We start from the raw sequence: 13,882 nt of genomic DNA on the forward strand, positions 1-13,882 counted from the left end.
AGCAAGACTTTATCATGGTTTAAACTGGTTTATTCTCAGTTACAAAAGCCGTCAAGCTGTGATTTTTTTTTTTTTTTTTTTTTTTTAAATCGAAAAATCTTTTGTAGCCCACCCCAAATATTGTCACATGAGACAATTGCGTGTGCATGTGTATAAAAATATCAAAGTGCAACAATTCAGAGTCAGATGAGTGAAGAATATTTATTATTTCAAAATCAGACATTTATTTACTTTTAGCAACTTCTCATGGCCACTTGCATTACTTTTGTGCCCCACCACGGGGCAGCAGCCGACACTTTGTGAATCACTGAGCTAATTATTCGGTCATACGTTGACCTGAAGTTAATTGTGGAGACACAGTGTTAGCTTTCTGTTTGTAGCACTGTCTCACTTGAGACAAATCTGAAATGCTTTCAGACTTGTCTCCATTTTTAAAGTAGTGCATCTTTGGTTGAATTCCCACACGGAACACTTTTGCATATGGGAGCCTTTGGTAACAGTGAAGCATCATGGGAACAAAGTAAAGTATCTTAGTGATAAATGTCTGCAAAGTCCTTTGAGACTTTTTTCTTCTCTGTATCCCTGATTTCTGACTGGCTGCTCGTTCTCACCTGATTGACTTGTTGATCGTTTGAATTGTTATACACATGTAGATTAGATGTTAGATGTTTTCTTTTTTAATGTCTTGACACCCCCCCCCCCCCCCCCCCCCCTTCTACTGGCTGTGCAGCTTTCCTGCTTCTTATTTCCCATCCGCGACTCTGGTTGTGTCTTGTTGTGTATTTCTGAGTATAGCTGTCAGCCTGGTCGCTGCTCTGCCTGTGTTCTGACCTTCTCCTTACTCTGTTCTGGTTGGAGTCAATGTCCCTGCTCTTGCTCACGTCTAAACTGCCCTACTTCCTAGAATGCTTTCAGGGCAGATTGTTTTGTCCCTTGATGACTCACTGCGATGTTCCAGTCATACTTTGCTTATTTGAACAGGTGGTTTCCCTTTAGTGGGATCACTGAGCTGGTAAATAACGTTCTTCAGCCCCAGCAAAAGTCCCAAAATGACAAGGAGCCTGAGCCAGACGCGTAAGTAATAGCTCGGACTCCTTTAGTTCACCTCTTAACATATACAGACACACTTGAGGGCCATTTCTGTACAATTTTAAAGTTTGAGATAGTAGTCCATGGTCCATGGTTTTCTGTATCACTTTAGGGTACTAAACAACACTTAGACTCCAGCCTCAGTGTACCATGGTCTACACAAAATTGTATGGTGGCAATCCCAGGGTGGTAGCTGTATCCAGGTAGGGGTCAAAATGGAAAAATGCTCCAATCATATTGAAACACATAGTTTAGACTCTCTATGATGAAATGTTACGGGGTATAATAAATAAAAAAAAATTACCAGAGGAAAAATATAAACTGACCCCAAAACAGGTTGATATATAAGTTGTAGTCAGCATAACACAAATACCCATTACCTTTGAGTGACACATCTAAAGCAATTTTGGTAACTAGACAACAGTATCCATGAGCATAAGGATGCTTAGGACTAGGACACATAGGCAGGGTAAGTGGTCCATCAATAGGGATGTGCTTGATTTCTTACAGAATTTCCTGATAATTAACACAGTTCATTGCTTGGTGGAAATATGACCTTTGACTCTGACTTTTTTGTGTCCCCAGTGACCTTAACTGTCCCCAGTGACTTTGACTGTCACCCAAAGGACTGACCTTTTGATTTCAGCTTCTCAGAATAATTACATAATCTTTCTATATGTGTGCTTTGGTACAAATCGAGTTGAAAATCAAATTCCTTGACGCCAGTGAACTTGACCATTCCCAGAATGAACCCTTACCTACATATTGGCCATATTACCTACATATTGGCAGTCTAGTACCTGCACTCTTTTACTATGAAGCCACGCTGTTGTAACACGTGCAGAATGTGGCTTGACATTGTCTTGCTGAAATAAGTAGGGACGTCCCTGAAAAAGACGTTGCTTGGATGGCAGCATGTGTTGCTCCAAAACCTGGATGTACCTTTCAGCATTGATGGTGCCATCACAGATGTGTAAGTTGCCCATGTCATGGGCACTAACACACCCCCATACCATCACAGATGCTGGCTTTTGAACTTTGTGCTGGTAACAATCTGGATGGTCTTTTTCCTCTTTTGTCCAGAGGACACGACGTCCATGATTTCCAAAAACAATTTAAAATGTGGACTCATCAGACCACAGCACACTTTTCCACTTTATGTCTGTCCATTTCAAATGAGCTCAGGCCCAGAGAAGGCGGCAGTGTTTCTTGATGTTGTTGATGTATGGCTTTCACTTTGCATGATAGAGTTTTAACTTGCACTTGTAGATGTAGAGATGATCTGTGTTAACTGACAATGGTTTTCTGAAGTGTTCCTGAGCCCACGTGGTAAGATCCTTTACACAATGATGGTTTTTAATGCAGTGCCGCCTGAGGGATCGAAGGTCACGGGTATTCAACGTTGGTTTTCGGCTTTGATTCTCTGAATCTTATGATTATATTATGGACTGAAGATCCCTAAATTCCTGGCAGTTGAACGTTGAGAGACATTGTTCTTAAACTGTTGGACCATTTTTTCATGTAGTTGTTCATAAAGTGGTGGTCCTCGCACCATCTTTGCTTGTGAATGGCTGAGACTTTTGGGGATGCTCCTTTTATACCCAATCATGAGTGTCCTCAGTTCCCAAATGCTTGAGTGTTGTTAAAAGGAAAGGTGATGTAACACAGTGGTAAACATACCACTGTCCCAGCTTTTTTGAAACATGTTGCAGGCATCCATTTCAAAATGAGCAAATATTTGCACAAAAACAATTGAATATAGGTTGAAGAGGATTTACAAATCATTGTATTCTGTTTTTATTTACATTTTACACAACGTCCCAACTTCGTTGGAATTGGGGTATTAAAAAGATTATTATTTGTTTCTTCTTGAGAAACATTTTGCAGTGTGTGTAGCGTGTGTGTATTTGATCCTGTTTGTTGACATATTTGGACTGTCGTGTCTCCAAGAGAGTGTCTCATGTTGCAGGTTACTGTATGTGGAGCTGCTGCGGTGCAGCTCACAGGTAAGAGAGCATCGATACGCTAGCATGGGGTGGGACAATGAGCAGCATATGATTACTCGTCAGCAGTGTCACCTACATTTGACCGACTCGCCACTGAGCACCAGCTGTCTGCTGCTGAGTCAAGCTCCATTTGATACGAGGACCATCTCAAACTTACTCACTGGGCTCAAAGCTCATAAACACGTCTCTTTATGTCTGGGAAGACAAACAAAGTCTAAAGCTGTGTGAAAAGATAATTTTTTATTTTTGTACTTTTTGTGAACCAGCTAAAGAAGTGACCTGATACAGAATAAAGGAAACGTATTCTGCAGGTCAGAATAAAGTTTTTTTTTTTTTTTAGCAGAGTAGTCAATTGACAGAAAAAAAAACATTATTTAAATATGTTCATCAACAAGGGGGAAAAAGCCAGATCTTAATTAAGAATTTATTTTATGATAAACTGGATTAAATGACCTTTAAACCTCCATGAACATGTTTTCAAAACCATTTGACAGCAGATATTATTTTAAACTGGTTTTAAACAGCACTGAAGGAGTGGTAAACTGTTTTCAACTTGTTTTAATGAACTACATTAGAAATGATCCATTTTAATTCCTTTAAACTCTATTCTCCCAGTATCTGTCATTTTAGCTGGAATTTAACAGCTCAAAGCCACACTGGTTTGAGGTTAAATTAGCTGAGCTGCTATTTTTTTAAACTGGTTATTAAAACCAGTCTATTCCAGAGTACTGGAGAGGAGAATTCGGCCGATGGTCGAACCTCGGATTCAGGAGGAGCAGTGTGATTTTCGTCCTGGTTGCGGCACACTGGACCAGCTCTACACGCTCCATCGGGTGCTGGAGGGTTCATGGGAGTTCGCCCAACCAGTCCACATGTGTTTTGTGGATCTGGAGAAGGCGTTCGACCGTGTCCCTCGGGGCACCCTGTGGGGAGTGCTCCGGGAGTACGGGGTCCGGGGTCCTTTGCTAAGGGCTATCCGGTCCCTGTACGACCGCAGCAGGAGCTTGCTTCGTATTGCCGGCAGTAAGTCAAACCTGTTTCCAGTGCACGTTGGCCTCTGACAGGGCTGCCCTTTGTCACCGGTTCTGTTCATTATTTTTATGGACAGAATTTCTAGGCGCAGCCAGGGTGTAGAGGGGGTCTGGTTTGGGAACCACAGAATCTCATCTCTGCTGTTTGCGGACGATGTGGTTCTGTTGGCTTCATCAAATCAGGACCTTCAGCATGCACTGGGGCGGTTTGCAGCCGAGTGTGAAGCATCCGGGATGAAAATCAGCACCTCCAAATCCGAGGCCATGGTTCTCGACCGGAAAAAGGTGCTTTGCCCTCTTCAGGTCGGTGGAGTATCCTGGCCTCAAGTGGAGGAGTTTAAGTATCTCGGGGTCTTGTTCATGAGTGAGGGACGGATGGAGCGTGAGATCGATAGACGGATCGGTGCAGCATCTGCAGTGATGCGGTCGCTGTATCGGACCATCGTGGTGAAGAGAGAGCTGAGTAGGGCGGGGAAACTCTCAATTTACCGATCGATCTACGTTCTGATCCTCACCTATGGTCATGAGATTTGGCTCATGACCGAAAGAACGAGATCGCGAGTACAAGCGGCCGAGATGAGTTTCCTCCGCAGGGTGGCTGGGCGCTCCCTTAGAGATAGGGTGAGGAGCTCGGTCACTCGGGAGGAGCTCGAAGTCGAGCCGCTGCTCCTCCACGTCGAAAGGAGTCAGTTGAGGTGGCTCGGGCATCTTTTCCAGATGCCCCCTGGACGCCTCGCTGGAGAGATGTTCCGGGCACATCCCATTGGGAGGAGGCCCCGGGGAAGACCCAGGACACGCTGGAGGGACTACATCTCTCGGCTGGCTTGGGAACGTCTTGGGGTTCCCCTGGAGGAGCTGGGGGAGGTGTGTGTGGATCGGGAGGTCTGGGCGGCTTTGCTTGAGCTGCTGCCCCCGCGACTCGACTCCGGATAAAGCGGAAGAAAATGGATGGATGAGTTATTAAAACCCAGATGAGTTGAATTTTGAACTGTTCATTCAGTCATATAAATTAATGATTTGAAGAATTGTTGTTGCATCCTGAGAAACTTTTCCTAGATGTTTGACCTCTGCCAAGGAGGTCGTGTTTTCCTAATTTTGTAGTGATTTTACTTTATTTAGATGTATTTTTTGAGCAGGTTTACAGTATTTTCCAGAGTATAAATCATACCTGTAATGTCAAATGTGTCTTGAAGAGGATCCAGATAAGTTGTACCTTTTTCTGTATCATTAGCGCTTGAATTTAGGATTTTTTGTGCAGTGTTGTCCTGTACTCTTTATTATTGGCGTTTCTTTTGTTTAGAGCTTTGCTTCCTAAGAAAACCATATAACAACAACAAGAATAATGTCATGATTTTTTTGGTATATGTTGCAGAACCTCCCATCCTACTTAAAACATTAAAACACTGATACTTGATAACACTGAGTATTCCATAAAAATGAACTAAAAGGTTGCAATCATTTATGTAATTTATAATTTTGATTATTACAGCTAACAGCTGCCAAACCAGAAGTAACGTATCTCAAAATTACAAAAAATATTGAACTTTTTCATGATATTCAAATGTGTTTGAGATCGGCAAGAGGCCCTGGGGAAGACCCAGGACACGCTGCGGGGACTACGTCTCGCAGCTGGCTTGGGACGCCTCGGGGTTCCCCCGGAGGAGCTGGGGGAGGTGTGTGTGGATCGGGAGGTCTGGGCGGCTTTGCTTGAGCTGCTGCTCCCGCGACCCAACCTCAGATGAAGCGGAAGAAAATGGATGGATGGATTAATGGATGGATGATTCATTGATACATTTAAATATAGCCTAAAGAAAAGTTGCAGTGTTGGATAACTGTCATGGCTCTTCTGAGCAACATGTCAGTTCGGTTTATTCATACATCACTAAAACATATGTTAGCTCAAAGCGCTGCACATAAGTTCTAGACCAGTGAAAAACACACTGAGGGAGTTTTTACTTATCACTGTCACCAGTGCGCCTGCTCATGGTGTGGTTAAGGTCTGTGGGTGGATTATAGTGTGCCACAAAGGGCCGAGATGTTGCAGGTTTTCCTGGCAACTGATCTGCTTTAGCAGGTGGTTCTACTAATGACCTTCTCCCCTAAACTTAAGGTCCCGATCATCTGTGAAATCACCTGCTAAGGCGATGTGTTGCAAGGAAACCCTGCAACATTTTGGCCTTTCATGTCCACCCTATGCACAAAAACCGGCTTCAGTTGGGTGACCATCTGCACTGACAAAACAAAATGTGCATATAGGAATTCCAGAGAAACGATCCATGTTGGTAAGTCAGTGAGTCTGTCTGTGCTGATGCTAGACCAGTTGCAAAGGTAGGACAGTTCCCAAAGTCCACTCTAAGCTTGTCGGACCCCCAATTTGTCAAGCAGAAAACCAGTTGTTTAGATTTAGGTTTCCTGTAGATTGGGCACCTGTTGATGTTGTCAGTCATTTAAGTTCAAGATATCCACTTAGCTTGGTAAACAGAAGTAGATTTAGAGTTGGTAAGACTTGGTGGCCCATCTTAACCCATCCAACAGCTCATTATCAGAATCAGCCTTCTGCAAATGTTTGAGCACTGTGGAAATCAAAAACACGGTTTTATCGTTTTATTTCCTTGTACAAGGTCTCTTAGATAATAAACCGACCCTTTTATTTTATTTTTTTTAACTATATGGATTTGAATGACATGCGATTACACCAATCATGCTTGAACCCTTGTGCGCATGCGTGAGTTTTTTCACGCGTGTCGGTGACGTCATTTCCCTGTGGGCAGGCCTTGAGTGAGATGTGGTCCCGCCCTCTCGGCTGAATTCCTTTGTTTCACACGCTGCTCGAGACGGCGCGCGTTGCTTTATCAAAATTTTTTCTGGACCTGTGAGGAATATCCGAGTGGACACTATTCGAGAAATTAAGATGGTTTTCTGTGAAAAGTTTAACGGCTGATGAGAGATTATGGGGTGTTTCTGTCGGTGTAAGGACTTCCCACGGAGCGGGACGTCCTGCAGCGCTTCCAGGCGCTGTCGTCGGCCTGTTTCGAGCTTAAAACATCCTAATTTAAGGCTTAATTCACCCAGGACATCGTGAGAGAACAGAGAAGATTCAGAAGAGGCCGGTATGAGGAATTTATGCGGACATTCCACTGTTTAAGGACATTTTTTTAATGAAAGACGTACGCGCAAATTCGCCGAGTCGTTTCCGTGACGACTCGGCAAATCTGTGTGCGCCGCGACAGGAAAAACACCTCCGTGTTGAAAACCATTTGTAGAATTCAGGCGGCTTTTAATGGCTTTCAACAAGTGAGTAACTGAGAAATTGTTTAACAGCTTGGGCATGTTCCAACTTGCCCGTTAAGATTTCCAACGGAGGTGTTTTTCCTGCCGCGACCCCCCGCAGTCGGGTCCAGCCCGACATGCGACTCTGCCCGCACGTTCTTTCATTACAAAATGACCGTTAACAATGGAATGTACGAATAAACTCCTCATGCCGACTTCTTCTGAAAGTTCTCTGACGACTTACTGCGTCAACAGAGCCTGAAATGTGGAAGTTTTCAACTTGAAACGGCGAGACGCTGCCGCCTCGAAGCACAGATCGCCGTCAGGCGCCGTGGACCGTCCTTAAAGCGACACTACCAGACCAAAATCTCTCATCAGCCGTTAAAATTTTTACCGAAAACCAGCTGAATTTATTGAATGGTGTCCACTCAGTTGTGCCTTACAGTTTTGAAAAAAATTTTATCAAACAAAGCAACAGTCTGAGCCATTCCTAAACAATGAAAAAAATCGACGAGCGGGTGGACGACTCCTCACTCAAAGACTGCCCACAGGCGAATGACGTAACCGACAGGCGTGAAAAAACTCTTGCATGCCCACGAGGGTTCAAGCATGTCTGATGTAATCACACGTGATTCAAATCCATATGGTTTTTGAAAAAATAATAAGGTCGGATACTTTTCTAATAGACCTCGTATATCATTCTTTATCTCTCTGCCTTTTGCCACTAAATGAGATTTGGAGGAATCTATTAAACAAGGCCACATGCTAATCTCTGTTTAGTAAACAAAGGCTGTGACTCAATTAGTCCTTTAATCCCTCAGCGGGTGCGGCGCGGGGCTCTCCACCAGCGCTCCATTTTATGTTTTGACGGCAGATACTCATAATCTCCAGGTGCTGTGCGGTCATTGCATTTGGGCACTAAAATGCCGAGTTGTGGCGAAAGGAAGCACGATTATCTCAAACGCCAAGCTGTATGTGGTAAAAGGATAGCACTGTTCAATAATTCACAAGTGCTAATGAATGTTGCAGGAGATATGTGGGGCGAAACCAATTCTAATCGCCATATTATGAAGTCAGCCCCAGTGTTTAGTTTCCAAGGAGACGCTCAATTGACATGTGTCATACAAAATGCATGTGAAGAGTCCATGCTGGTTTTGCAGGAGCCTCTCTGGACTTGTTAGTTTTTTTGGAGCTCCTGTATGAGATCAGGTATCACTCTGTGGCCATCTATAGGACAGATGCAGTAATGCTGGGCTGAGGCTTTGGTGTACAGGTTGAAATACAATGTTAAATATATATTTTCTATAATATTGTGTAAATAATTGTGCAAACAGATCATCATATTTTTGTTGATCAGTGTAGCTCCAGGGCGTCTGACCTTACAGCTGTCCTGATATAGAAACACGTACGCAAATGATTCATTAAACGTCAGGGAACCTGAGAAAGTGGAATTAAGTGATGCTCTTAAACTTGCAAAGCAAACTTGACACCCACCTGCTATTTAAGGGGGCGATGCCATATGAAATGCATCACTCAGTTGTTGAGGTCATGGTCTTTCTTTTTTTTTTTTTTTCAAAATCTTACACTCCAACAAATTGAGGTGGCGGTATCATGGGCAAATTTAGTTCTTTAGAGGTAAAACCAGGTTTTCATCATAGTCGACTCAACAGCAGAAAATTCTGGTCAACATGGATAATTTTGGGGTGACCAGATTTTGGTTCAATTAAGTGTCTGCGTTTATGATTGTACTGCATCAAGACTAAGATTCAGGATTTCAATGACTTCTAGTGCAAGAGTATTAGCTCAAAAATGGGCAAGTAATGGAAACTTTGTAGAACAAGCTGAGATTTTTATCAGGTAGGTCCACAAAAATGTGTAGAATCACATCATAAAAGTCCCCTAAAATCCCCCATGTGGCATTTTCAAAATCAAAGATGGTGTCCAAAGTATCTGCAGTTTCAGTTATAAAACAAACCAACCAACAAACAAACACATTTTGCTTCTGAAAAGGCTACAAACCTGATTTTAGCATCCACATATGTTTTCAAGCAGAGGAAGTCTTTGTGATTATTTAGAAGTTTTACATGACAGCTTTACAGACATACAAGCTTTACATTTGCATATTGTTTTACTGTGAATTATTCAGTGTTTATGTATATTTATACATGATGTACAGAGAGAGCGTAGCTCAAACCGAAGTCAGATTCCTTGTATTTTGTGGATACTTGGCGGATAAAAGCTATTCTGATTCTGATTCTGACATGTAAACTCTGTTGGGAATGTGTCGTAGCACGGACCCACAACAGGGGGCGCAAATGAACGGACAATGAATAAGCCAAAAAGGTAACAATTTAATGTTGTGATAATACACAACGAAACGTACAGTAATTTGCACAGTCAATTTAACACCAGGTGACGTGTGGGCAGGCTTGAAGATAGAAGACCCCCGACGAGAGAGAAGCCACGTCCCACACGGCTTCCACCACCAACGGTCTGAAGAACACCAGAGCCGCCAAGTCCCGAGTCCTCAGGTGGCCTCTGTCTTCGGCTGTCGACCCTGGTACTGCTGGCAGAAAGCAGAAATATGATGAGTGAGTGTGAGTCCGCACACTCAGTAATTCTCAGTCAAACACAGTGAGGAGGGAGCACCTCCACCTCCAAACTAGGAACACACTAGCAGCTCCTGTAACCACTTATCTGGATGGAGTGAGAGGCGAAGACGTCGCTTCTCTCACTGACCGCCAACCCAGCTGAAAGGGCACCACAGGTCAACGGCTGCAAACAGATCAGACGTAAGTCACAGTTTAAATTCAGCAGAGAAATTACCTTGGTAATGGTAGTCGATTTCTCGGCGGGGAGGTGGAGTTGCAGTCCGGCTTTTATGGTGGTGATGATGAACGAGTGACAGCTGGTGCAGAGGATGAGTGACAGCTGTCACTTCTTCTGGGTCTGGCGCCCTCTTGTGCTTGGAGCCCGCACTCCAAGCAGGGCGCCCTCTGGTGGTGGGCCAGCAGTACCTCCTCTTCAGCGGCCCACACAACAGGACCCCCCCCTCAACGGGCACCTCCTGGCGTCCGACCAGGCTTGTCCGGATGTCTTGCGTAGAACTCGGCCAGGAGGGCCGGGGTCCAGGATGAAGCTCCTCTTCACCCAGGAGCATTCTTCAGGTCCATACCCCTCCCAGTCCACCAGATATTGGAAACCCCGGCCCTTACGACGGACGTCCAGGAGCCTGCGGACTGTCCAGGCAGGCTCCCCGTCAATGAGCCGGGCAGGAGGCGGCGTAGGTCCCGGAGGGGCGAGGTGTGGTGTGGTTTGAGACGGGAAACATGAAAGACAGGGTGAAGCCGGGAGTTGAAGCTTCACTGCGGCCGGGTTGATGATCTTGAGGATTTTGAAAGGTCCAATGAATCTGTCTTTCAGCTTTGGGGAATCGACACACAAAGGGATGTCCTTGGTCGAGAGCCACACCTCCTGCCCGGGCTGGTATGTGGGGGCCGGGGAACGCCGGCGGTCCGCATGGGCCTTGGCCCTCGTCCGGGCCTTTAACAGGGCAGAGCGGGCGGCCCGCCACACCCGGCGGCACCTCCTGAGGTGGGCCTGGACTGAGGGCACACCGACCTCTCCCTCCACCAGCGGGAACAATGGGGGCTGGTACCCCAAACATGCCTCAAAAGGGGAGAGGCCGGTAGCAGATGAAACTTGGCTGTTGTGGGCATACTCGATCCAGACCAGATGGTGACTCCAGGCCGCCGGATGCGCGGAGGTGACACATCGAAGGGCCTGCTCCAGCTCCTGGTTAGCCCGCTCTGCCTGGCCGTTTGTCTGGGGGTGGTACCCAGACGAGAGACTCATGGTGGCCCCCAGCTCCTTGCAGAAACTCTTCCACACCTGTGAAGAGAACTGGGGACCACGATCTGAAACGATGTCCGATGGTATCCCATGCAGCCGCATGACGTGGTGGACCAGGAGGTCTGCCTTCTCCTGGGCCGTCGGGAGCTTCGGGAGGGCCACGAAGTGGGCCGCCTTGGAGAACCGGTCCACTATCGTGAGAATCATGGTGTTGCCCTGGGACGGCGGGAGGCCCGTGATGAAGTCCAGGCCGATGTGAGACCAGGGGCGATGAGGCACTGGCAGGGGCTGGAGGAGTCCCGTCGTCCTCCGATGATCTGCTTTGCCCCTGGCGCAGATGGTACAGGCCTGGACATAGTCCCGGACGTCGGTCTCCAGGGACGCCCACCAGAAGCGCTGCTGGACTACTGCCACGGTACTACGCACTCCGGGATGACAAGAGAGCTTGGACCCGTGACAGAAGTCCAATACGGCAGCTCTTGCCTCTGGTGGGACGTACAGTCTGTTCTTGGGGCCAGTCCCCGGGTCCAGGCTCCTTGTCAGGGCCTCCCGGACGGTCTTCTCCACGTCCCAGGTGAGGGTGGCCACAACAGTGGACTCAGGGATGATGGTCTCTGGGGGGTCTGACAGCTCGGCCTTGGCTTCCTCTTCATGCACCCGGGACAATGCATCTGATTTTTGGTTCTTAGTTCCGGGGTGGTACGTGATCTGGAAGTCAAAGCGTCCAAAGAACAGAGACCAGCGGGCTTGCCTGGGGTTCAGCCGCTTGGTGGTCCGGATGTACTCCAGGTTCCGATGGTCCGTGAAAACCGTGAAGGGCAACGATGCCCCCTCCAGCAGGTGTCTCCACTCTTCAAGAGCCTCCTTCACCGCGAGGAGCTCCCGATTGCCGACGTCATAGTTCCGTTCAGCTGGGGTCAACCTGCGGGAATAAAAGGCACAAGGATAGAGAACCTTATCAGCCTCCACGCTCTGGGACAGCACGGCTCCTATCCCTGAGTCAGAGGCGTCCACTTCTATGTACTGGCGATCAGGATCAGGCTGCACCAGAACTGGTGCAGTCGAGAACCGGCATTTCAACTCCTGGAACGCGGCTTCACACCGATCCGACCAGGCGAAGGGGACCTTGGTGGAGGTCAGGGCAGTCAGGGGGCTAACTACCTGACTGTAACCTTTAATGAACCTCCTGTAGAAATTTGCAAAGCCTAGGAACTGCTGTAGTTTCCTGCGGCTTGTTGGTTGGGGCCAATCTCTCACCGCCGCAACCTTAAAGGGATCAGGGGCAACGGAGTTGGAGGAGATGATGAACCCCAGGAAAGACAAAGAAGTACGGTGGAACTCGCACTTCTCGCCCTTCACAAACAGCCGGTTCTCCAACAACCGCTGTAGGACCTGACGTACATGCTGTACATGGGTCTCAGGGTCCGGGGAAAAGATGAGTATGTCGTCCAGATATACGAAGACGAACCGATGCAGGAAGTCCCGCAAGATGTCATTTACCAAAGCTTGGAACGTCACGGGGGCGTTGGTGAGGCCGAACGGCATGACCAGGTACTCAAAATGACCTAACGGGGTGTTGAATGCCGTCTTCCATTCGTCTCCCTTCCGGATCCGAACCAGGTGGTACGCATTTCTAAGATCCAATTTAGTGAAAATTTGGGCTCCATGCAGGGGCGTGAACACTGAATCCAACAGAGGTAACGGGTATCGGTTGCGAACCGTGATCTCGTTCAGCCCTCTGTAATCAATGCATGGACGGAGTCTGCCGTCTTTTTTTACCCACAAAAAAGAAACCAGCACCCATCAGGGAGGTGGAGTTCCGGATCAGCCCGGCAGCTAAGGAGTCCCGGATGTAGGTCTCCATTGATTTGCGTTCCGGACGTGAGAGGTTGTACAACCTACTGGACAGGTACTCAGCGCCCGGGACCAAATCGATGGCACAATCATACGGTCGGTGCGGGGGAAGAGTGAGCGCCAGATCTTTGCTGAAAACGTCAGCAAGATCATGGTACTCCTTTGGCACCGCCGATAGATTAGGGGGAACTTTGACCTCCTCATTAGCCGTAGTGCCGGGAGGAACCGAGGATCCTAAACACTCCTGGTGGCAGGTTTCGCTCCACTGCGTCACAACCCCGGACGGCCAATCTATCCGGGGATTGTGCTTCACCATCCATGGAAAGCCCAAAATCACTCGGGAGGTAGATGGTGTTACATGGAACACTATCTCCTCCCTGTGATTCCCAGACACAACCAAAGTCACTGGTTATGTCTGATGTGTGATTAATGGAAGCAGGGTGCCATCTAGTGCTCGCACCTGCAATGGTGCCGGCAGAGCCACCAGAGGGAGCCCTACTTCCTTTACCCATCTGCTGTCCAGCAGATTCCCTTCAGACCCCGTGTCTATCAGTGCTGGGGCGTGAAGGGTTAAATCCCCACAAAGGATTGTTACTGGGATTCGTGCAGATTTGCGGGGTTTTCCCGCGTGTGTGTTATGGCCCACCCTTAGCCCAGTTTCTAAGGACGGGCGTTGTAGTTTGACCGTTTAGGGCAGTCCTTCTGCATGTGCTCGCAAGAGCCGCAGACAAAACACTCCCCGCGGGCCAGCCTCCTTTGTCTGACATTTGTTTTTACTTT

The 13,882-nt window shown here is 47.2% G+C and overlaps 1 protein-coding gene across 36 annotated transcripts in view; it reads left to right on the forward strand.

The window, feature by feature from the left end:
- The window catches only part of rims2a (regulating synaptic membrane exocytosis 2a), a 725,652-nt gene that overhangs the window by 104,722 nt on the left and 607,048 nt on the right, over positions 1–13,882 (forward strand). For 22 of the 36 annotated variants that reach the window (XM_034173773.1, XM_034173780.1, XM_034173800.1 and 19 more), the window contains exon 3: positions 982–1,074. The exons of the other annotated variants lie outside the window; for them this stretch is intronic. In XM_034173773.1, coding sequence (XP_034029664.1) covers positions 982–1,074 — 93 coding nt within the window. The remainder of the gene's footprint in view (positions 1–981; positions 1,075–13,882) is intronic. 36 annotated transcript variants of the gene reach the window in all.

This window comes from Thalassophryne amazonica, chromosome 7 (genome assembly GCF_902500255.1).
Source record: "Thalassophryne amazonica chromosome 7, fThaAma1.1, whole genome shotgun sequence".
NCBI classification, from domain to species: domain Eukaryota; kingdom Metazoa; phylum Chordata; class Actinopteri; order Batrachoidiformes; family Batrachoididae; genus Thalassophryne; species Thalassophryne amazonica.